General features: G+C 39.8%; 1 protein-coding gene across 6 annotated transcripts in view; it reads left to right on the top strand.

Moving 5' to 3' along the window:
* The window catches only part of LRRC28 (leucine rich repeat containing 28), a 51060-nt gene that overhangs the window by 22785 nt on the left and 5278 nt on the right, over positions 1-22997 (top strand). For 4 of the 6 annotated variants that reach the window (XM_051796817.1, XM_051796816.1, XM_051796818.1 and 1 more), the window contains 4 exons: positions 8893-9099; positions 15316-15418; positions 18820-18995; positions 21158-21317. In XM_051796817.1, the coding sequence (XP_051652777.1) occupies positions 8893-9099; positions 15316-15418; positions 18820-18995; positions 21158-21317 (646 nt within the window). Of the gene's footprint in view, positions 1-4867; positions 4917-8892; positions 9100-15315; positions 15419-18819; positions 18996-21157; positions 21318-22997 lie in introns of all 6 variants that reach the window. The other 2 variants (XM_051796821.1, XM_051796822.1) reach the window with 1 other exon arrangement.

Below are 22997 nucleotides of genomic sequence, written 5' to 3' on the forward strand. Positions count from 1 at the left end.
ATTGTCATTCTAGATGAAAGGCTTTGATACCAAGTGTACTCCAGTTGGTAATTATTTAACATTTGAGAGCTTTATGAACTAAGACTACTTATTTGTGTATCTAAAAGAATGCAATTCAGAATGACTTGATGGGGGGTTTGGAGTGTCATTGCAAGCCTTACTTGTCTGCTTTGTGCTGATTTGAAACACTGAACAGCAGAAACTGTCACTGATTAAGGCAAGGCTTGAAGTTACTCTTAGCATTTATAAAATCAGGACATTGCTAGTGTTGTTTGAAGTCAGATGTCTTTTTTTTATTGCTGATCTTAGATAGAAACTGTTAGTAGTTGGTCTGTACCATTTTTTTCAGTAGTAACCATGTCCTCTTAGCAGCTCCTGCCTCACCAGCCAAGTGAGCAAGTGAGGAGGGGCAAGAGCATCTCCTGCTACTGCTGCTAGGAAAGGACATCTGGACACCATAGTTTTCACCTCTATTATATTGGGAATATTTCCTGTGAACAGTTTGTCAGTCCCTCCCTGTAATTACTGTTGCAATTTGTAGTAGTGGCCTGGAGGAACTCTTATTTTCATAGGACTTCAGACAGTCCCATCCATTAGCATTCATTTAAAAAACAAATATGGTGACTCCACTGCCTGAAACATGGTTCCCAGCTAAAGATCTTCCTTTGAATCTTTTCCTTTCCCTCAGCCCACACAAGTTTGTTGTATTTTTTTGTTGCAAAGGCAGAATTTGACCCGAGTGTTGTGTGGTATTTCCCAGTGGTACAATAATCAAGCCATAACATGGTTTGATATAATGTTATACTTTTCCACTGAAAGATGAAAATTGAACCTGGACCTCTTGCTTTTGTTATACTTTCAGTGGAGCAGAATTAAAAAAAGTAACCCTAAGTAACTTCAAGAAAAGGAAGAAGGATGTGTCTGTTGTGAGTTGGTTGGAAACAGTTGATAGCAACAGTCACAACAGATGGGTCTTTGCGTGGATTATTTAGACACCACTGTAAGAACGGGGTGGGAGCCACTAATCTGTGTTTGTCAGAGAGACCACTCTTGTGTTGATCTGAAGTTTTTCCTTGGAAGAAGAAAGGAAAAAGCTGCCCTAGAATTTACAGCCTGGACTGGCCCTGTCTCTGTGATTTCCTGAGCTCTCCCTAACCTCTCCTTAGGATGCTCCTTTTGTTTGCCTTAGTTTTAGCTGAGCACTGGTTTGTTGTCCTGTAGTTGCCATCTCTGATGTCCAGCATCTTGAGTTCAAATCAGCAGCTCTGTCTTTTGTGCACTAAGTTTTTCTGGAAGGCTTTTTCCCCCCCTTTCCATATTAGTGCACAGTGAATAGTAAAGATAGTCAGACATAAACAAAACAAGGGGAACATAACAGGTCTCATGCTTTATTCATGTCACATTTGTTTATGTTCATACCACCCAGGAACACCCAGAGAAAGGAAAACAGCTGCTCCTCAAAGGAAAGGCAACAACAAAAATACATCCCTCCCTAAATAAGAGACTTTTTCTGTAAGGTGCTGGCAGAATTTTTCATGCCATATATTTGACAAAGTACCATTCTGTCTCTTTACACTTCCTTTCGGCTGCTCTAGTAAAAAATTGGGATATCAATTAATAAAACCATAGAACAATAATAATATATTTCACATCTCTAACTTGTTTGTGCAGCAGCAGTACCTTGCTGTGGGGCAGTCAAGTTCTAGGCAGAGCACATGAGAACAAAATGAAAGGATAGGTTGTCTCCTGGAAAAAACAAACCAACCAAACAAACAAAAAACCCAAGACCAAACCAAAAAAACAGCCAACCTGATCATTTCATGGCCTTGAGTTACCTTTGTGAATAAACAATTTTTTTCTCTCCCTATCACCCACCTTTTCCACCTTTCTCATCTATGATAATTTCTGGTATTTTTATCATGTGATTTGTTCTAACTGTTCCCATTGAGACCATCAAATTGTGGGCAGAAATGGAATTCCAGACCTGCCCCGAGGGGAAATAGGGAGCCCAGGCTAATAACCAGTGTGGATCTGTGCTCTCTGTGTGGTACTGAGGGAAGCACAGAGCGCTGGGCCCAGGACGTACAAACAGCTGCCAGTTGTGTTTAATTGTGGTGGAAGATGGGGAACCACTGACCTTTAGAAGGGTTTGACTTAATGAGACCCTCATGCCCCATGTCTATTTTCAGCCATTTTTAGCTGCCCTAAAATTACTGTTTAGCAAGATTGGACTTCAGGGAGCCACTTTTCTCACCTTTGCTTGTGAATGATGGCACCAAATAAATAAGGATTGGTGCTAAATTTGCGTGTGACATTTAGCAGGGTTGAAGGAAAAAAAAGGTTCTATTTGGATATATTCAGTAGAAGTGTGTGTTTTTTCACTTGGTTTGGGGCTTTGTCTGCTGGTTAAGTGTTTTGGAGAAGAGTCAACGTAGTTAATGGCTGAAGTAGGTGAAACCATGAATTGGGAACAGCTCTGAGGGGTGTTACATGACCATGGTCATTCACAAAGACTATCCTGCCCCAGAAAAATCTTTTTTCCCCTGTTCTTTCCAGCCAGAATATTTGTGTGAAATGCAGCTGTAAGTATTGCTTTAAAATTAATAGATTCAAGTTTGATCAGTTGGGATAGAGGCATTTTTCTTCCATATAATTTTTATGGGTTTGAATTCATTCGGCACCTTATGTAAAAATGAGTTATTCATAAAAGAGTTGCAGTATCACAAGATCTCTTCCAGTACCTCTGCTTTTTTGTTCTTAAAACACTAAGGAAATATTGGCCTTTATGGGAAAAAATACAAGGAAAATCATCTTCAGGTCTATTAGACTTAAGAAACAGAACATTTTTCAAGCCCTCTCACTAACAAAACAGAAAAAGAGCTGCACAGAGTAGTGTCAAAATGTAAATGGGATTCAATTTGCCTGCCCCTTTCACTGTCCTTAAATCTAATGATACCAATTTTCAGTTATGGCCAAACTTCCTTGCTTGAAGATGGCACAGGTCTACCTTAAGTGTCAATTTGTGCTAGAAAATTTAATTTTTATAGGCTATGAAATGTGAGCTGTGTGGTAGGACAGTAAATGTAATGTAATATATAATGGGCTATTTAATTTGTTTTAACCATCTTAAAGTCTCTTTAAGTCCTCCTGAGACATCCCCGAGCAGATCTAAAGGAGATCTTTTCCATCACACTCTCAGCAATTTAAATTTGTATCTCCTGTCTGTTCCAGTTTTAAATTGATAATAGTATCCACTTCAGATTCGTGGGCATGTAGAGACTTGGAATTTTTTTCTAGTGCGACAGGTAGTGAGCTTTGTGAGTATGAAAGGCTTGAAACACCTTTTACTCATCAGCACATGGTTTTACAGGTCTGAGCGGAAAATGCACCTTGTGCTCGGGTTCATGGAGGTTGATTAAAACATTATTTCAGGGGTGAGGTAGGGGAGCCACTTTTAGCACCTTCTGTTCCTTTCCTGGAGCAACCAACATCCATTTTAGAACCCAGGACAGGGAGGGATCTCTGGTGCACGGAGTTCACAGTCACAGCCAGTCACCACAGAGCTCCACTTTGTCAGGATTCATGTGGATGTGTCCCTGGGGGTGCCATGGGCTGGCAAACATCACTCCATGGTGTGCAGCAAGGATTGGTTAGCACAGAGTGCTGCAGCCCTGAACAGGCATTGTAGGGTGGATCCATCACCTCCCGGTAGAACCCTTTGGTTGCAGAGTGTTTGTGTGTTTGTATGATCACAGCAAACCATCATTATTGCCTATAAAAAATAGGAATTAACATACTTCCTTGCACTTGATATAAATCTGTATATAGAAATTGTCTTATTTTAACTATGGCTTGTTGCCTTTAGGTGGTGAACAACTAGACTTAGTCTCTCTCTTTCTTCACTGTTTCAAGCAGAGCCCTGACTTGCAACCCCTTCTTATCAAGCTGATTTTGTGTTCTTTTTTTCTTTCCATTTCTACCACTTAAGTCTAAAAGTTCTTGCTCTTCCTCCCGTATGACAATTTTTTTCTAGTTACTACTTTAAATGCTTGTGCAACAGCAACTCAAAACTTAGTATTGTTTTTTACCCAGCTGCAAAATGGAAGGTGTGACCAAAGTATTCCCTTGAGGAACACCACCACTAGTAATATTTTCTGCATCCCAATAATTTGCCATGAGATGTGATACGTGTGTGTTAGCAGTAACCAAGAAATTTCATCAAAGGACAATAAGCCAGTAGTACATGATTTACATTTGAAAAGATCTGGGTTGTGTTTTCATTCTGCTCCCTGTTTACCTTCCAGTCACTGGTTGCTCTTTCCCCTTAGAACAGTTGTTATGAGATGCTGGGGAGAGCTGAGCTCACATTAACAGGGCTTTTTGAACACAGGTTCTACATTCCTTCTCCAGCCCTAGGCTGCTATCCCAGAAAATGTCCTGTTCATTGAGAATCCTCGTGCCTGAGTCTGCAATTTTGATATATAACCCATTTTTTTTTTTCAGTATTCTGGGATGGAAATTTTTTTAAGCAGCCTCATTTCATTTTAGTAATGGATGTGGTAATTTGCAGTGCTTTGTCCTTGTTCCCATGAGGTATTCTGTCTCTGTCCTCATACACAGCATTATTCTTACAGGAAAAAATTATGCAAAAAGCTAATTTAATATTTGGTTTGTCCTCCTAATTTCTACCCCTTGTTGACACCAGTTCTTCATTTCTTGCTCTTTTATTTTTGGTTGAGAAACCTTTTGTCTGTCTGTGAGTTCCCATTTTCCTGGCCTCCTGGCAGTTTGCATTTAACTTCTGCAGCCTGACCTCCAAGTGCCAGAGCTCTCTTTGCTGATCAGTCCCTTTTTCCATTCCTTGTAGGTTCTCTGCTTTCTCTTAATATCCTGCTTTGAGGTGCATTCTCATGCAGGTAGGTCTGTAGCCCTTTCCTGTCCCCCTTTTTTTAACTTTACTGCGATATAAAGACTCAGATTTAAAGTAAACCCATGCCTTCCATACACTCAGATCCAACTGTGTATGTGTTTCATATATCTTTGGATGAAATTCTGGTTTATGGCCCATCAGGGAAAGGTGGGATTACTCTTGAAATGTAGAGAAAACTGTTAGTTATTTTTGGGTCATGCAGCTGGTGAGGCCTGTACCCCCAGAAAGATTAAGGAAGTTTGAATTGCCTTTGGCAATTATTCTATGTTGTATAGGCTGCTTATTTCCAGATGGGTTTTTTTGTTTCTTTCACGTAAAACCAGGGGAATTAATTTTAAAAACTGGCATTTAAACCACACGAATGAGAAATAGATTTTTTTTTTCTTGATTCTAGGTATGTTTATACAAACACAGTCAGTTTTGTTAGAAGGTCAGTCATTTTGGAAATTTCCTGAAATTCTTTCCAGGTTTTATGTTAAAAAAAAAAAAGAAAAAAAGGTATACTGATGTTTCTTTACTGATGTTTCTTTTTTTGGGAGGGACAGACCTATTGGGCAGTTTTCTGTTGAAAACCCAAGTGCACGAGATGACAGTTCACTTGTCCCTTTTTCCAAGTCGTTGGGAAAAGTTCTCACACAAATGCAAAGGCTGCTTTTTGGAGCCTCCAAAAATCACTTCTGAATCTGCACGTTATCAGGGATGAAAAAGATGGAATGAATTCCTCCTGGGCTGGCAGTTCTCGAGTAGATCCTGCAGGATCTCTGTGCCCCTCAGACTCCCCTCAGGGGGCAGCGGGAGGGCACTGGCTCTGTGTGTCTGTGAGGTCAATCTGGGTGTGGATTTACAGCCTGTCAGCCCTGTGTGTGTGCACCATGAACACATTGGTGCCATATGGAATTGCCCCTGGAATTGCCCAGCTCCGTGTGATGGCAGCAATCCATGCCCAGGGACACGGGGGGAACGCTCCGGTCCATGAACCCACACGGGAACGTCGTGTTGGGGCTCTGCCTCCACAGAGCTGGGGCTGGGGCTCAGCAAAGCTACTGAGGATCCTCTGCTGGCTTCTGACACCAGAACGGGCTCAGTGCTCTGCTGGGCTGGTTGGGCTGGTGGTGATCCTGGAGCTGATGTAAATTTTAAATTACACTTTTATGAATTTCATTTAAATGCAGTTGGAGCTTCTCGGTGGGGTTTAATGGTGATGTGTAATTCTTGTCCCTTTCTTATCCTTGGGGGTGTGGGGGGAATCTCTGCAAGTCCCCTCATCAGCTCTTTTTCCATTTTCCTTTCTGGATCTGCTGGAATTTTCCACAGTTCACCTCTTGTGTATCTTTGTGCTTGATGAGGTGACAGCAAGAGAGGGATTTGCAAGTCTTTCACTGTGTTTATTAGCCAAGGCTTCCTACAGTATTTATGTTGCAAGGCTTTTAAAGCAAGGATAACAGTATTTAGTAACTAAAAGCTTGAAAAACCTTATTAATGGACTGTTTATATTTTGTGTTATTCCTCTTTATTGTTTTCCTTTGCTTTCATGAGATGGAAACCAATTTAGTGTCATTAGTAAGTGTCTGAACATGTTCTTCCAAATGAGCTTTGAGCACTAGAGTGGAGAGTCTGGGGGTTATTGCTTTAATGTGAGGGTTGTATTTTTAATATGATGGCACTTTGTGTTGTTTGGTTTACTCTTTAACTTCACTGTGGGTCGGGGCAACATGTGGCACTATATGTTGAAAGTGGATGTTTACATCTGGTATGCATTGGAAGATTAAGGTAGAGAGGATGAAGTTTTGGGCAAGTATGTGTTTTTTGGATGAAGGATAAAGTGAGAATACTTTTATTTCCTCTTAGATTTGAAACATATCATTCTAGCAATGCCTTTGAAACTCTGCCAGCTTTGCCAACCGTAACATTTATGGGATTTTGGACCTAAAGTGAACTAGAGAACTGTTTTTAGTGGCAGAGAAAAAGGTTAGTACATGAAAATAGCTGGGCCTATTATTGACTGCATGTGGTCAGTGGTTTGGCTGAATGTAGGTGGCTCTTTTCCTGTCACTGTTTTCAAGCATATGGCTTTGTGATGAATATAAAACTCTTTCAAAATGAGATCTACTGCAGTTCATTGCACGGTAGTTTTGTGCTATTTAGTAGCCCTTATTTTGCCTTTGTCATTTATTTTCAATCTTGTTTAAAAAAACCCCACAACTTTTTAAGCTTATTATTCCTGATGACATAAAAACTGAGAGGTTTGAAGAATGTGGTCATCTGTCTTCAACACCTGCTTCTGTCAGTAATATTTATAAAGGGATGCATAAACTGTGTTGTCAAGTATTGTAGTTAATGCTGGGATTGTTTGCAGTGGGCAGAAACTCCTTTTAAATGTGCACACACTTTTTGTTTAATTACTGTGTGAAAATCTCCAATACTGAATTATAACTTCTCTTTGTTTCCTTTCCCCGCTTTCAGTCTTGAAAGCAACATTTAGAGCAGCTTTTCCCAAGGTCAGCTTCTTTTTCCCATTGTGTAAAGTCAGCTTGGAGTTAACCTGGTGTTTTGTTTCCTTCTCTGGGTGCAGTGTACACAAGGTGCTACCTCAGAGCTCGGGGAACAGTGAATTTTCTGGTTCCTGCTGCAAAGAGCTCAAGGGCACAACAGGTTCTGTTTCGCTGTAACTTAAACAGCATTACCCTATTTATATCTTTGTAAGAAAATCTGGGTGATGGAGCTGTAACTTGTACAGATTGTGGATTGTGGAGATTGTCTGGTGTTTTCAGTGTAGAAAATTCTAGTGAATCTTGTTTTAGCAGCTCTCAGATGCAAGAGCTGGTTTCATTCAGCTGAGAGCAAAGTACATTTGGGTCTGCAAGATGCTGAGAACTGCAGGGAGGGTTAGGGGCACTGAGCACTTGGTGAGTTGGTTCCTTTGCTGTGAAGTACTGAAAAACAAAGGGAAACTGTTCCCCATGTTTGCGGAAAATAATTTATAGAATTATCCAGTTTTTAGTGTAACTGTAGAAGAATAACTAAATAAGCAATCAGATAACCTGTAGGTCTGCTTAATATATTTTAAATATATTTGTCAGGCAGTCCTGCATCCTGGTTCCACAGGCCAGGCACAGGGAAAATCATTGTTGCACAAGTGAGGCTGCTTGTGTGATTACATCAGACTTTTAAGAATGTAATTTGTTACCTGCATTAAAAAAATTACAGGATACTCTTTAAAACAGAAAATATCCTTTTAAATTCTTCAAATAATAAATCCCAAAATCTCCAGAAGCTGTAATTACTGCAACTATAGCTTGGAACTTAGTGAAATAGCTTCCTACAATAAAACTTTTGTGACATTATAACTGGTTTCAAGAAATTTCATCTCTAATTTAAAATAGGTCTTCTGAACTGTATTATGAAGACAGAGGTGTTGTTCCTGGGGAGAAAGACTGTCACTGAGCAAGAAGTGCTGTGTGTGTGTTTGTAACTCTCATTGCAAGAGAACCTTAAGCAATCCCTCATTGCATCCTCAGTGTTTAAAAAACCCACTAATTTCACTTGAATTCGCACGACTTTGGGGTCAACACCCTCAGGATTAGCAAGCTTTGTAATATGTTTTGTGTATTTGGGGTTTGGTTTGGGTTTTTTTTCTAGTTCTGATTTAGGACTAGAAAGATGGGTAATATTTTTGATGGTGGTAATTGCCACAATTCAGGAATGCTCTCTGAAAGATGTCATATTTGAACATACAGCCTAACTGAGAAGTGTTCCTCATCAGAAGGGTTTGAAATACAAAGATGAGGGAGATTGTTAGTGTCAGTGATGGAGATCATTAGTATCAGTTCTCAACATGGATTGATAGAACAGTACTATAAGAAAAAGAAAAGCAACACAGCTCACTGCTGAACTTTGTTTTCAGTTTATTCGAGATATTCTTTGTGCAAATATATAATTGTTAATGCCTGTTTGGATTGCAGAGGTTGGAGACCTGAGGGAGCTGCAGACCCTGGACATCTCCACGAACAGGCTGATGACTTTACCTGAGAGGCTGCACATGTGCCTGTCCCTGCAGTACCTGACTGCAGACAGGAACCACCTGTGGTACGTGCCCCGCCACCTGTGCCAGCTGCCCAGCCTCAACGAGCTCTCCATGGCTGGAAACCGCCTGGCATTCCTGCCCCTGGGTGAGTCACCCCCTCGCTGGGCTGGGGGCAGGCAGAAAACAAACTTTCCAGCCCCAGTAAGAACAAAAAAACCCAACCCAACCAGTGAGTGTCTTTGGTGGTCCCCCCACAAACTCTGTTTGTGAAGTTGTCGCACCGATCGTGCTGTTGGAAAATATGTTCATTTAAAAAATGCAGGTTAAGGTTTCGTGTCTTTTTTAAAACAATAAGGCAGCTATCAAATTTGCTTTATTTTTAGCTAACTGAGGGGAAAAAGTTGAAATGATGCTGTGCTTAAATATAGTCCTGTGTAATCTGAGTTCCACCACTTTGGGTAATGATCTGTTTCTGTTTGCTGGATCTGGGGATTTAACCAAGATCCTTCAGCGAGGGTTTCAGACTTGCTGTGGAATCCCAGTAACTCCCTATAAACTGTTTTTCAGCATTAGGAACATCAGTACCACATAATCCAGCACAGCTTTAGTTTGTGCTGTGTACAGACATCGACCAAAACTTCCACAGTAGTAGCCCAGGGAAGAGCTCCTGTGCCTTTTTCTCAACCCTTCCAAAGTCTGGAACTGTGGAAGCAGGTCAGGACCAGGAGGTGCAGTCAGTGTGTGGGGTTTGTTCTGGGCAGTGCCTGTGTCTTCCCTTGGGAAAGGCAAGTCCTCTTCCCTGGATTTGTCACTTCTCAGCTCTGCCAGGGGCCAGAATGCTGGAATTCTCTGCTGGAATACAGACACACATGCAGCTCTGTCCTGTCATTTGAGTAACCAATAATAGTTTTTCTAGAATACAGAGTTTGGTGTTAATTATGTGCAGATGAAGTTACGATAATCATGTTGGAAAGAAGCTGGAAATTGAGGTGGCTAAAAATGAGATCATGATTTCCAAATTAATTACATTGTATAGCTTTAACTTAATCTTTTCACTACTAGCAATTTTAGTCTTTAAAGAACTTTATGATCTTCCTGATTTTCCTATCACCTTAGTTTATATTACTGGAAACTAAGTGCAAATAATGTCTCCAGACACAGTGTTTTAGTTATGTCCCAGCATATGTCATTGTATAAATGAGAAAATGAGTTCCAGGATGCACCATCCAGATTCCACAGTACTAATTAAAACAAGCAAAGTGATTTCCCCTATTTTAGCTAATATTTCTACCTCCATGAGACAGGAAGTTGAATATTTTTAATTTTGCAAAAATAAGATGCTGTTCAGCAAGATGAGATGTGAAATATGAAAGGATAAAAGTTTTTGCTACTTTTGCACTTGTAGCTTATCTGTGAGTGAGCCGTGACCTGGATGAGCCAGAGATCTGCTGCACTGTTTTAAGTTCAAAAGGAGGAAATAAATCTCTAATATAATGACACACCTTCTTTTTTCTTTATTTTTAGAGTCAAATTCAAAACATTCGAAAGGAACTTTTAAAATAACGGGAAACATCAAAGACTGTCAATTGACCTTGTTCAGTAGTTCTTAATAGTGACTCACTGGTGAACATTTGGAGATAATTTGCTATCTGTGGATATGAAACTGAATCATAAATCCTAGAGTTCAGAGGAAAAGCAGCACAGTATAAATGTAAATGTTTAATCCTTCCTCTGAAGAATCAGAAAGGCTTCAGAGTGGTCAAGATGTGCTGAAATAAAGTAGAAGAGAGAGTGCATTGAAAAGCAGAAAGATTAAATCTATCTTCTGTTGCATGGGAAAATATTTTTCTTGGAGTGTTGCTGAAGTTAAGGCATAATTGTGGCATTATTTCTGCTTGCTGCACATGTTGGCTAATGGGGGTTTTGTGTGTGTGTTCTTACCTCCAACTCCACTTCATTAGTTAATGGCTGAGTAAGGACCTTAAATAGCAGTGCCAAGGTACTGCAGAAATATCTGCAAGTGATATTCAAGTGAGTATTGTCACAACAATCCTTTGCAATTAGGGAGCTGTGTTGAAAAGCAGATAATTTATTCATCTCCTGACAGAATGGTTGGGTTCTTTCTCTTTTTTTTTTTTTTAGACATGTCCATGTTAAAAGAATTATGTTTGGAACAAATTGCTTAATGCTTTTTAAGGCCAGATTTAATTTATTTATTTCACGTGCTGGTTGACATCTACTTATGCCAAGGAATCCATTTTTCCTTGTCTGAGTATGTCCCTTGTAGAACCTCTTGTTAAAGGTGATGGAAATCTGCATTTTCCTGTTCCTGGACTGATAAATTAGATTTATTCCAGTGGTAGCACAGCACTGCTGGATAGGGACTAGGGAGGTTTTTTTGCTCTGTGCATTCTTTTAAGTTTGCAGCCACTTGTGTCTTAAGAAAAACAGTGTAACACAATTAATTAATTTTGCAAAATACAGTAAAAATACCTGACCCCACTCTCTGACTTTCAGAACTGGTACATAAACAAGCAAGTGGGTAAACAATAGTGAATTAGTAATTTGTTCTGCAGAATACATTTAATTGCTGGATATGCCAGTATTTTATGAAAATTATTATTTTTCAGCTTTGAATATTTCAGTTTATATTCAAAGAAATGAGACACTGTGGATCTGAGCCTTTGTGAGCCTTCCTAATAAACTAATTTTTAAAAACATCCCCCCAAATGGTCTGTGTAAGTTGAACTGGAAGCTGCATCCTGGACAATTGTATTATTGTCATGGTAACTTCGTGCTGCCCCAGTAAAAGGTCTCAGGAAATCTGCTGATCATTTTATATCCATCTGCTTACAATATAAATTATCTTTTGACAGAAAATTAACTTAAAATTTTTTAGCATTGAGAGATGCTCCAGTGCCTGAAAACAAATTCCACTGCAAGCAGAAATGTGAATCTGATGACATTGCAAAAAGAAAAATGATTTATGTAATTAAGTACAACTAGAATTAAAATAGGCCATAAATTCTCAAGTGTACTGACAGTACAGGGGGGTGTTATGACAGCAGATATTCAGTGTTATATCACTTTATTGAGGGTTTATGTGCACTTTTTGTTTAGAAAATGGGTCCAGTAATTATCAGTGCACAGTAAACAAAGGTCTTATTCTACCTCAGTATATGGTGCTTTTGTGTCCTTGCCTTCACAGTATGGTTAAAAGAGCATCAGTGCAGCCACACAAGAGCTTTTGTTCCATCTTCAGCCATGTGGAATGCATATGCCAGGGCCCTGAGGTTAGAGAAAAAAAAAAAAAGGAAAAAAAAAAAGAGGGAGAAAAAGAAAAAAAAAATAGAATTGGGGTTTGTTCAGGACTCATGGCATTTGGTCATTTCTGGGAGAAAGGTCTTTGATCTGGGAGCCTGGAAGGAGGAAAGTGGAAATGTTTTAGACACAGTACAGTGCTTGCAAAAGCCACATGAAAACCCTCTTTGTAGCTTTAGCCTTTTCAGAGATGGGCAGCTTCCTCATGGCACAAAGTCCTTCAGAAGCGTGGTTTTTAGAGAACTTTTGACAATATTTGTTGACTGATATAAGACATAAAAATTAATGTGGAGGGGATACAAAGAGCTTTTCAAAGTGATGATTTATTTAAATTTAAACTTTATGGATAGTGTTTGAAACTGGGGGAGAAAAAAATCTTTTGGAGTGTAGAAGATGCTTGGTTATTTAATGCAAAGAAACTATATCAAAGGAACATTTATAGTTACAGGCTATTTGGCTTTGGGAATTGAATTTTTCCTACTGAGATATTTTGTCTAACATCCAAAAATTTGCTTTAATTACCTAGGAAATGCAGTCAACTCAGAACTTAGAATCTAAACATAGCCTAAGATAAAGACAGAGGGAAGAGATGAGATGCAGCCTCACTCCCCCCTCTCAGTGCATATGAAAAGAACAGCTTTAGGGCTTTTTTTGACTTGCCTGATTTTCAACCCATTTGCATACATCTGTGTAGGAACCAGCAAGATGAGCCTCTTTTAAAAATTTTCTGCCATTCTCTAAATTAATAAGTTAAACTGTAGCACATTCAAGCTGCCCCAGCAACCCGTGGTTTTCTACTGTTTTTAGGCTAATTGGCTTCTGCAGCACGAGGGGCATTCTCTGAGCATTTTGTGTCCCATCCACCTGCTACCTGCTGTAAATTTTATTGGCTGATTCCTTACCAGCCTTACAGTATTTTATGGTGTTGCAATATTTTTATTCATTGTAGGATAACAGTGGTTTTTTGTTTCATCTAAAAATATCCCAGAACTTTACTATTTACTATTTTCAGCCCTGCATTACTGAGCCCAAATAAACCATGTTTTGGAGGTGCATCTCTCAGCAGTGCCCATCAGTCAGCAGGGGGATTTGTGTTCCCTTCTTGGGGCAGGACAGATGATGGAGGCAGCAGATATTTCTGTGAACTAGAAAGTCTTTGGGACAGGCTCAAAGCACCACGTGGTCAAATGTGTCCCCTCATGTCCAGTGACTCTGGTTTAAACAAAGCCCAAATTATGGTCCCTGAAACCTCCACAGACTGTTGCAGGGCAAGGGCCTGTGTTCAAAGTCAAAAAAACCCCCCAAAACCTATTTATTCTCTGCTTTTATTTCAGAAAAGGAATCTATTCGTTTCTGTTGGTATCAAAGCTTTGATAATGTGTCACTCCTCAGCGTGAGCTTTTAAGGTTTCTGGTGCTCACAGCTGCCACTCAAGTGGGTGACAGCTGAAGACATTCAGTGTATTTTAGGATGGCCACACATTTGGGGAGGGATCACTCAAAATATCTGCACTGAGTGGTGTCCAGAGATCCTGTGTACAACAAAAGTATTCCATAATAAAGGGCTTGTATTACCTGTTGTCATAGTAGGGAATTAGAAGAGATGGTTGTTCCAAATGGAATTTCTGAGTAGAAATATCATGCAAATTGTTTTAATTTTTGTTCTGTTCTTGCCCACAATTCCAAAGGGGGCAGAAGCTGTGCCCACCCCTCTGGTCACCCTTATCCTTCTGCCAGCTGAGGGACCTGACGGTTGATAAAGATGGGAAGCCAGTCAGTATTAGTACTGTCTTGGCTGATTCAGCCAAATGCTTGTTTATCTTAGTTTCTCTAAGGTACTCACAGAAGTTGTTTCCCTAAGGTACTCATGGAAGTTCTTTATTTGTATAGAGATTTTTTATTTGTATTTTTTCCCTGATGCAGTTTGGCTGGTCTCAGCTCTCTCCTCCCGGGCAGAGGCTTTAAACACTGCTCAGTGGTTTGTGCTTTGCATTAAACACAGATGTCTCTCCCTGAGCCACTGTCTGGAAGGGCATAGGAGCTACAGATGAGATGGGCTGCCCAGATGATCCCACACATCAGTCCCAAACTCTTTTAGTCTATTCTTTTTAGTTCAGTTTGGTATCTTTTTAAACACCTCATATACTATGTTTGTCTTTTAATAGCAGGTGGTTTTACCACTGACTAGTTCTGTTGATAAGCAAAGTTACTATTTCTCAGAATCCTTCCAAGAAACCTAAATGTAATTTTCTAAACAAAATAACCTAATTCCATACCTATATAGTCCTGTCTCGAGGTATGTTAATAGATTTCTGGTCTGTGAAGGCACTACTCAATCATGCTGTTCTTGCTCCTTTTGCCTGCCAGTCATGAATATTTTAGCAGCAGTAATGCAGGCAGCACACCTTCAGAAATATTGATCCCTTATTGCACCACAGCTTTGGATGTAGAACATTAAGCAGTTTAATGCTTTCTGTTTTCTCGTGTTCTTTAATTTACTGCATCACACAGGTTTGTTTCTGGGTGTTTGCAGTGGTGCTTGGTTAAGGCTGATGAACCCAAGCGAGGGTCCTCTTGGGGAAGCGAGAGTGGGACAGACACATCCCTGTTCCCATCTTTACCACTCTCCCAAAGATAGGGAAGCTGTGATTCCAGTGCCATGAGGCCACTTAATGAAAGCAGGTTTGACCTTGTGAACTTGAAGTATGCACTGAGGGTTTGAAATCAATTGTCCCTTTGCTGCTTCAAACTGACTTCAGAGTTTGTCGATGTTAAAATTTAATTATTTATAATGGGATTTTCAGGGCTCCTGAAAGGGGGCTTTGTTTTGTTTTAGTGATTTTAAATGCTTTCCTCTAAACAGCTTTTCAGCTCATCCATAATAAAACCATTGGCTGAAATTTTACTACTGAGGAGTACTAATTTATGTTTGCTTACATGGAGTCTGATTAGCTTATTTATAATTAAAGAGAACTGCTTTGCTTATGATTGTTACTGTGTCATCCTTTCTCCCCTTGACTTTTCTTGTTTTCTAAACCCAGATTTAGGTCGTTCTCGAGAGCTTCAATATGTTTATGTGGATAACAATATTCACCTGAAAGGCCTCCCATCCTATCTGTATAATAAAGTCATTGGTTGCAGTGGGTAGGTATGAATTAATTCAGATGTCTTGTGTACCTGTTCCTTGTAAAAATTCCCCTGTATTACACACCTGACTATTTTTTTGTGTGTCTGTGATTGATTCAGAACTGATGTTACCTTGAGGGGATTAGTGCAACTCCCAGTTCTGTTTTATTTTTGTAGTATTTTATGTTAATTGCTGATTTTCAGTATTTTAGTACTGAGTTGTAGCAGTCAGGGCAGTTACTCTGAAGTCATTTGTAATGATAATCTGAGGCCTACAGCTAAATTTAAAGGTTGGCCAAAAGTGTAGCCAACCACAGTTTCCAGAAGTAAAGACTGAACAAAATATTTTTTTAGTGTGTTGCAGCATCTGTTTGGTTCTCCCATTTCTGTAAGTTATGGGCCACATCTTGGAATGTCACTCATTTTACATCCCAGCATCAGCTTCTTGTAGGTCTCGGTACCTACTAACTACAGTAACTTTTTTTAGGAGTTATGGATTGACAGGTTTATTTTTACATGTGGATTTTAAAAATATCCCAGGCTGTCTCATGTTTGTGGTTAGGATGCAAGAAAAGAGTGGTCTGTGTAGGACACTGGCTTAATTCTTTCTGCCCTGACAGTGGCATAAATTAGGAGCAGCCCCACTGATGAATGGAGCCTTACTGGTGTAAAACCGATCAGAAGAGGATTGTCCCCATTACCCTCTAATTATAAATTTCTGGTATGCTCCCTCTCAGCAGATCTTGCATTAAATATAAATTCCCTCCCTGCACTCTGCTGCAATATGGGAGCTGCTGAGTCTTGGCATTTCCAGGTTTTTCTAATATTCCCGTGTCAGCTGGTTGGTGATATTTAAATCCTTGCAGTTGGATTACAGTTCTGAAGTGGGTGCACTCTCGAGCTTGTACCAGTTTTGTTTTTCAGGAAAAATAAATTCTAGCCTTTGTTCTTTCAGAACTGATTGTAAATTGTAAGACAGACATTAAATTAAACTTAAATGTAAGAGCTGTATTGATTGTGACCAAAACCACTAATGACAGTGCAGGAAATGTTCCAACAAGTTCGGTCCAACTGTCCTGCCTGTTTCAGGTGATTTCATACAATCATGTCTTTTATTTTATTTTTTTTAATGTTTAAGATACCATTTTATACTTAGTCAAAATAATTTTATCTTTGCACTGACCTTTTGTGAAGATACTACCAGTTTTCTTTCTGTCATTACATGTGTACTGCTGGTGAGGCCAACTGCAGTATCTCTGATATTATAAGTCTAGTCTAGAATTATACAATCTAGTATTTTAAATCTAGCATAGAAGAGACTAAAAAAGTTGCAAGTGTTGCAATGAAATTAATTCTTGTTGTGCTTCTGTGGAATAAATTGGTTTCCCCTTAATAAGAAATAATAAAAAGAGGTTATTTTTAGTAAGAAAAGTTATATTTGTATTTGTGCACCAAACACATATTTGTCTTTGTTGTGAAACCACCTTCAAACACCATAGATTACTTTTAAGAAAAATTTTCAGCATAGGAAGAGCGCTTATATATGTTAATAAAAACCCAAAGGTTTTATTTGATAATGTGCTGAGTGACTTTAAAATTGTGTAATAATGGTCATGTGAAGAATTTCTGTGTTCTTTCCAAGAAAACATTAGTAACCAGGCTGAGGTTTTCATGGGTCAGGCAAGAGCTGACAATCCAGGCTTGAGTGCTCTGTCTGGTCATCCACTGGAGAATAAAATCTGACAAGCTGCTGGTACTAACATAAAGCTTGATTTCTGAAAATAGAATATAAATTGCATTGTGGAAGTAATGGATCTCTGTCTGGGCATCCTGCAGTCAGACTGGCTGAAAAAAGTCTTTTATATGAGAGGTGATGATCTCAGCACTCAAAATATATTTTGATCTTATTTTTTGCAGATTGGATTTCATAGGCCCCAGTCAGGGATCTGTCAGTCTTAGAGAATGCAGCCAATAGGTGGTCACAGCTTTTTATCCCCCAGTTATTTATTCCTCAGGATTCTTCTGCAACTCCTTTTTTTTCCCAGCTGTTTAATCCATTCCCTGCTCCACTTTTTAGCCTCCCTGGATTTTGTGTCTGGCATTAACAGCCTCACCCTTTACATAAAGGAGACCAAATGGCCCCGCTCTGAACTGCAGAAACTGCAGGGACTTTATGGGTTTGTTCCCTTGTGAGGGTGGTAAGGGGTTAACCAGCTTGAAAATAAAACATTACAGATTCATTTGTTGTGAGAGATAACTCACTGGCTCTGCACTGCTGGGCAATGGACTGTTGGGATAGTGGATCTCTGAATTCCCAATTATATTTTAATCCCACTAATGGTTTGTGGGAAAGTATTAAATATTTAACAAGAGACATATTGACTTGCTGTTTGATGCTGCTCTTTTTTGGTTGTTTCTCTGGGCTGTTCCTCCTTTAATCAGGAGGGATGAGACTCTTTATTGCCAGGGAAGTACCGTGAGATTCCTTTCACATCTGATAAGGTCGAGAGCAGTTACCTCAGTTTTAGGTCCAATATCTGGGAAGGCTGACAAATTTGTGTTTCTGTTCCATTCGTTAGGACTGGCCCTAACAAGTTGCTCTTGGCTTCAAATTTCAGTTGTCATAAACAATTCCAATTCCCCTGTTGACTTCCCCAAGCTCTGAGTAGAATTTTCCTCTGCGTGTCTCTCTGGTATGATCGCTCACAACAGGCATCACGTAAAGAGTTATTATTTTTACTACAAGCTCACTTTCTCTCCTTGGATCCAAATAACCTTCCTTTTCCATATATGATTGGGGAAGGGCAAGGCTGGTAGATGTACTAGGATGTCTTCCCACTGTTGTTATTTTTCCTTCACCTCCAAGGGGACTCTGTGGCACCCAGTGGCACTTAAAATGTATGTTTTGAGGTTGGAGTTTGCCTCGTGTATTAAAAATGAGAAATCCATGACTATTGTCAACTGCTTAATCCAAGACACAGAAAACAAACTTGGGTATGAAAGGCTCCACTACATTAAATGTTTAATAACAATGGAATTCAGAGGCTAAAAGAGATTAGCACAAAGTAAGGGGCACAGAGTGCATTTGGTTCACCCCCTGGGGATTGTGTTCTCGTTGCTTTGTGTTGTTTGATAAGTAATTCCTCCAGATGTCCGATGACTAGCACATCACAGAAGGTGGGAATCTATAAAAAATGTGTTTCAACATAGAAACATAGAATAGTTTGGGCTGGAAGGGACCTTTAAAGGTCACCCAGTCCAACCCCAACATGTCCTGCCCTCTGCAAGGAATCCTTGAGGGCTGCACTGGAGAACAGTGTCAGGCATACTTTGGGTTGGTCATCTGGGTTTCCCCATAAAGTTACTTTTATGATTTATTTTTTTTCTAACCACTTTCTAAATGTCTTGTGTCCTTCTAGTTGTGGTTCTCCAATTCAAGTTTCAGAGGTGAAACTGCTCTCTTTTTCATCAGGCCAGTTAACTGTGTTCCTGCCAGCAGAGGTGAAATCTATAGGGACAGAAACAGATCATGTGCTGCCTTTGCAAGAACTGGCCATGAGGACCCTCTATAACACCTACTACAGGTTTTTGAAAGGTATGAAATTTCTGCATTCTTCAGATGACAGAAATAGTGAAAGTGCTTTTCTGGCAGTGGGAGGAACGTTTCAAACAGTCCTTCAAAGAGTTGGGCAAGGATTTATATTTTAAAAGATTTATGTAATCAAATTATGTTTGAAATGCTGTATTAGAACAAAAATGTCCAATATCAAAAACCAAAGATCCAAAGAACTATTTCTAAGATCAAGTAGTGCTTATAAATGGTTTCTTAGTTGAAGACTGCATAAAGAAGGATGCTTTTTCTTTGCAGGAGAAACTCTTTAATGGAAATAGGAGATGAGAAATACAGTTCCTGAGGCAAGATCAGATGCATCAGCCAACAATGCAACTCCTTGCCAGGCAGCACAATCCTAAACTGGCAGACTTGTTATACATAAGGCAAAAGAAATGTGAGCAGCCCTGGGCCATTCGAGCACAGCCTGACAGCTGAGCTGCTTTAGTTCTGCCCCAGTTCAGGCTCTGCTCTAAAGTGGCCCTTGGCTCATCTGGGTCTGCATCCTGCAACCACATGAGTTAGCAATATCTGATGGGAACCTGCAGATTTGGTCAGATTTAGATGTGTTGTGACTCCCCCCTGTTGATGCCGTCTTGGGAATTCTCAGCTTTAAAGGTCAATAAGAAAGCAGAAGGGTGGAGAGCTCAGAAGGATTAGAGGGTTTGTGGGAAGGGGTCACTTGTACCTCAGCTCTGCAGTAAATCCTCACTGCTGAACCACTGCTTTGCCAGGAAATGTGTACAAGGAGGTCTTTATTTTCTCACCCAGTTGTGACTTACACAATGATTTTTGAGATCCAGCTGAATGTGGTTCCTGAAGATGCCAGAGAAGTTTGGGTTGGAAATAGCAAGGGAGTATTGCAAAACCAGTTTAGGAAATGGTTTCTAAGTGGTTTTTACAAGGCTGGGAGGATTATGCCTATTTGCACATACACATATACATCCTATTCTGAGTGACCTTCCTAAAGACTGGGGGCATCACCACTGGAACACCCTCATTCTGGGGGGGCAGGAGAAGTGCCTGGTTCAGGCAGGTGTAGGGTGATGGAGTGCTGGGGAGGCAGGTGGCACTGTATGATTAAAGCAGCAGATTTGATCTGTCACTGCCTAAATTTGCAGTTTCAAGGGTGCTGTTAAATACTTGGTGGCTGCTGGGGAAGTGACAGAAGTGACTGGACTCCTTTTCCTGTGTCTTTGCTTGGCTACAGAGTGTGACCTTTTCATTCTGACGCAAATGTCCTGTTTGTCACCTCAGTGGAGCTGTTTGGTACATTTTGTCTGGGGTTAAACCTTACAGGGTTTGAAAGCTGAAACCAGTGTGATACCTAAAACTGATTTATCAGGTACTGCATCTTGTCCTGATTATTCAGCACCTAAACTCATTCACCTGCCTTGGCTGTCTCTCAGTTTCTAGATGGAGATTAGCACGTGGGGTTTAATTTATAAAACACTCTATGGCTTTATGGCCCAGCCTGGGAAAATGATGGCTCTTTCCCAAGAAATGACCCTAGAGTTCCATTTGGTGAAAATTACAGCATCTTGTAAGCTGTGGGGGCTACATTTAACAGATTAGGAACATATTGATCTTTTTAGAGTGGCCTCTGTGGTTGGACCTGTGAGAATTACACTGGGCTGGGTTGTATTTCAAGTAATTCCAAATATTGCAGATCCCTTTTTGCTGATGGTGGAGTTTGGGCTTTGTAGTGAGTTTAGCTATCCTGCTGGATGGGTTGTTGAAATATTTTAGTAAAATACTACTGATGTCCTTTTCAGAATGTTGTATTAGTTACTAAACACCTTTCTAGACCATCTGTGTGTCTAAAAAATCCTTTATGATCTGTTACTGTTTTCTATTATTTGCTCGTGCTGTAATATTTTCAGCTGGATATTTTGGCCCAGTTAATCTTACTCCCACAGATGCCAAACTTGTACATTTAACTTCAACTTCTTGAACTTGCACATGGAAAGCACCGTGTGCTTCACCCTAATTGTGGTATTTTGTGTTACCTCGTTGCTGTTTTGACAAGGCCCTAAGAATGTGAGGCAGCTGTTTCCTGGACTGCTCATGGATTGTGCTTGTTGTGTCTGACTTTATCATGCAATCCTTTTGTTACAAATATTTTTTTTGTTTCTTTTCTGCTCCAGATTTGAACTTTCTGACTCCAATCTCACTGCCCAAAAGCCTCTTGGAATTGCTGCACTGTCCCCTGGGACACTGCCACCGCTGCAGCCAGCCTATGTTTACCATTGTCTACCCAAAGCTCTTCCCCTTGAGGGAAACTCCAATGGCAGGATTGCATCAAGGGTAATTATACAGGAAATTACACCGGGGTTTCATTTGGGAAGAAAAACACCTTATGGAACAAAGAGTATTCTTAAGGATTTATTTATTTTTTTTAACTTAGCAGCATTTCAGATCTAAAGCCCCTGGCCTGTGATTGCATGTAAAAGTTGAGAAATATTTTATTCACAAGACAACCAGAATACTCCTCTTGAACTCTTAGAAAGGGTCTCTACATTTGCCTGTTCACCTGGTGTAAGACAGGGAAGGGTTTTGATGTGGTGGGATTGACCTGTTTGTGCTAGTGCAGAACATGTCTGGCACTTCTGTGCCTTGGGACAGAAATGGTGCCCAACCCTGACCTCAGGACAATGCCACCATTGGGACTCAGAACTGAGATATGGTTCAGGGAATATTGCCCTCATGGAGCTATAGATAGGAAATATCTCTAAGCTGAGCAGTTATTGCTTTGCAGTGCTTATTTCCCTAGTCCTTATTAGTTTGAGGGGATACTGTAGCCTACCATGAGCCATAATATCAATAAATCTGCAATGGAAAAGCATCATCAGAGAAGTTTCAGCTTCTGCTATTTGAAAAGTAATAAAGATTTAAAGCTAAGTCACTTGGAGTTAAACAAGCAAATGTGATGTTAGTTCTTGTTAGAGAATTGAAGTCAAGCCATTAGTTACAAAGCATACACCTTAAGGTGTGGTGCAGGAAAGAAAGGGGCTTTAAAAAGGAATGTTTCTGATTGTTGGTATATATAATGCACAAGAACACCACATAGCCCCTATCCTGCTGAAATCCATTGATTTGATAGTTAGCTTCCATAAAAGCAAGAAAGTGCTTTTCAACAGGAAGATCTTTAAGCAAACAGACTAATTGTTGCTTTGGGGTGGTGGTACCTGTTTGACACAGCTGTATCACAGCCTGGTTTGCTGGGACTCTGTGCCATGAGAAGTATCTGGTTTGTGAGCACTTCAGCTGTGTGAAATAAAAGCAGCCTAGGTGTGCCAGATCTGGGCAGCAGCCAGAAGGCTCCATAAATGCTGTTTTGGAGAAGCCATCTCTCCTAGAAAGATCTGATTGCAGAGCTTGTGTTCTTCAACTTGTCACTCTGTGCCACGTCAGTCACGTGTGGAAACTCAATGCATTTCATGTGGAGTGAAATAAATTGCTTCCATGTTACAGTCATAATATTCATAGGGGCATAAGATGCTATAATCATGCTATAAAGAATTTCTTTCAAGCATTAAACAGTGTTATTTTCTAAGGAATGATGGAACTTATTTCCTGGTCATTACCCAAATATACAAATCTGTATATTACCCAAAATAATCCAACAACGGGAGAGTTTGGACTATTTTCTAATTAATTGCTGAGCATTGCTCATTGTAGAACTTTCAGTTATGAGATGATAGACGTATCAGGAGACATCCTTTGGCATTATTAAAGTAACAACTCAATAAAATCATGCTTTAAGGCTATTTTGGAAGAACACTGTATTAACATTCTAAAATGAAATAATTGAAAATACACATTTCTGCACGGTTTTCACTTGTTTAAAAAATACTTATTATTCCTTCCCTCAGACAAGAATGTAGTATGTTCTGCAAAATGCCTTAATGAATACAGTCTTAAGTAGCTGACATTTGATGCAAATCCACAGAAAATGAGATCTAAACAGGGCAGCCTGTCATCTTT

Source organism: Manacus candei, unplaced genomic scaffold (genome assembly GCF_025592945.1).
Source record: "Manacus candei isolate 608988 ecotype Guabito, Panama unplaced genomic scaffold, ASM2559294v1 h1tg000046l, whole genome shotgun sequence".
In the NCBI taxonomy this organism is placed as follows: Eukaryota; Metazoa; Chordata; class Aves; order Passeriformes; family Pipridae; genus Manacus; species Manacus candei.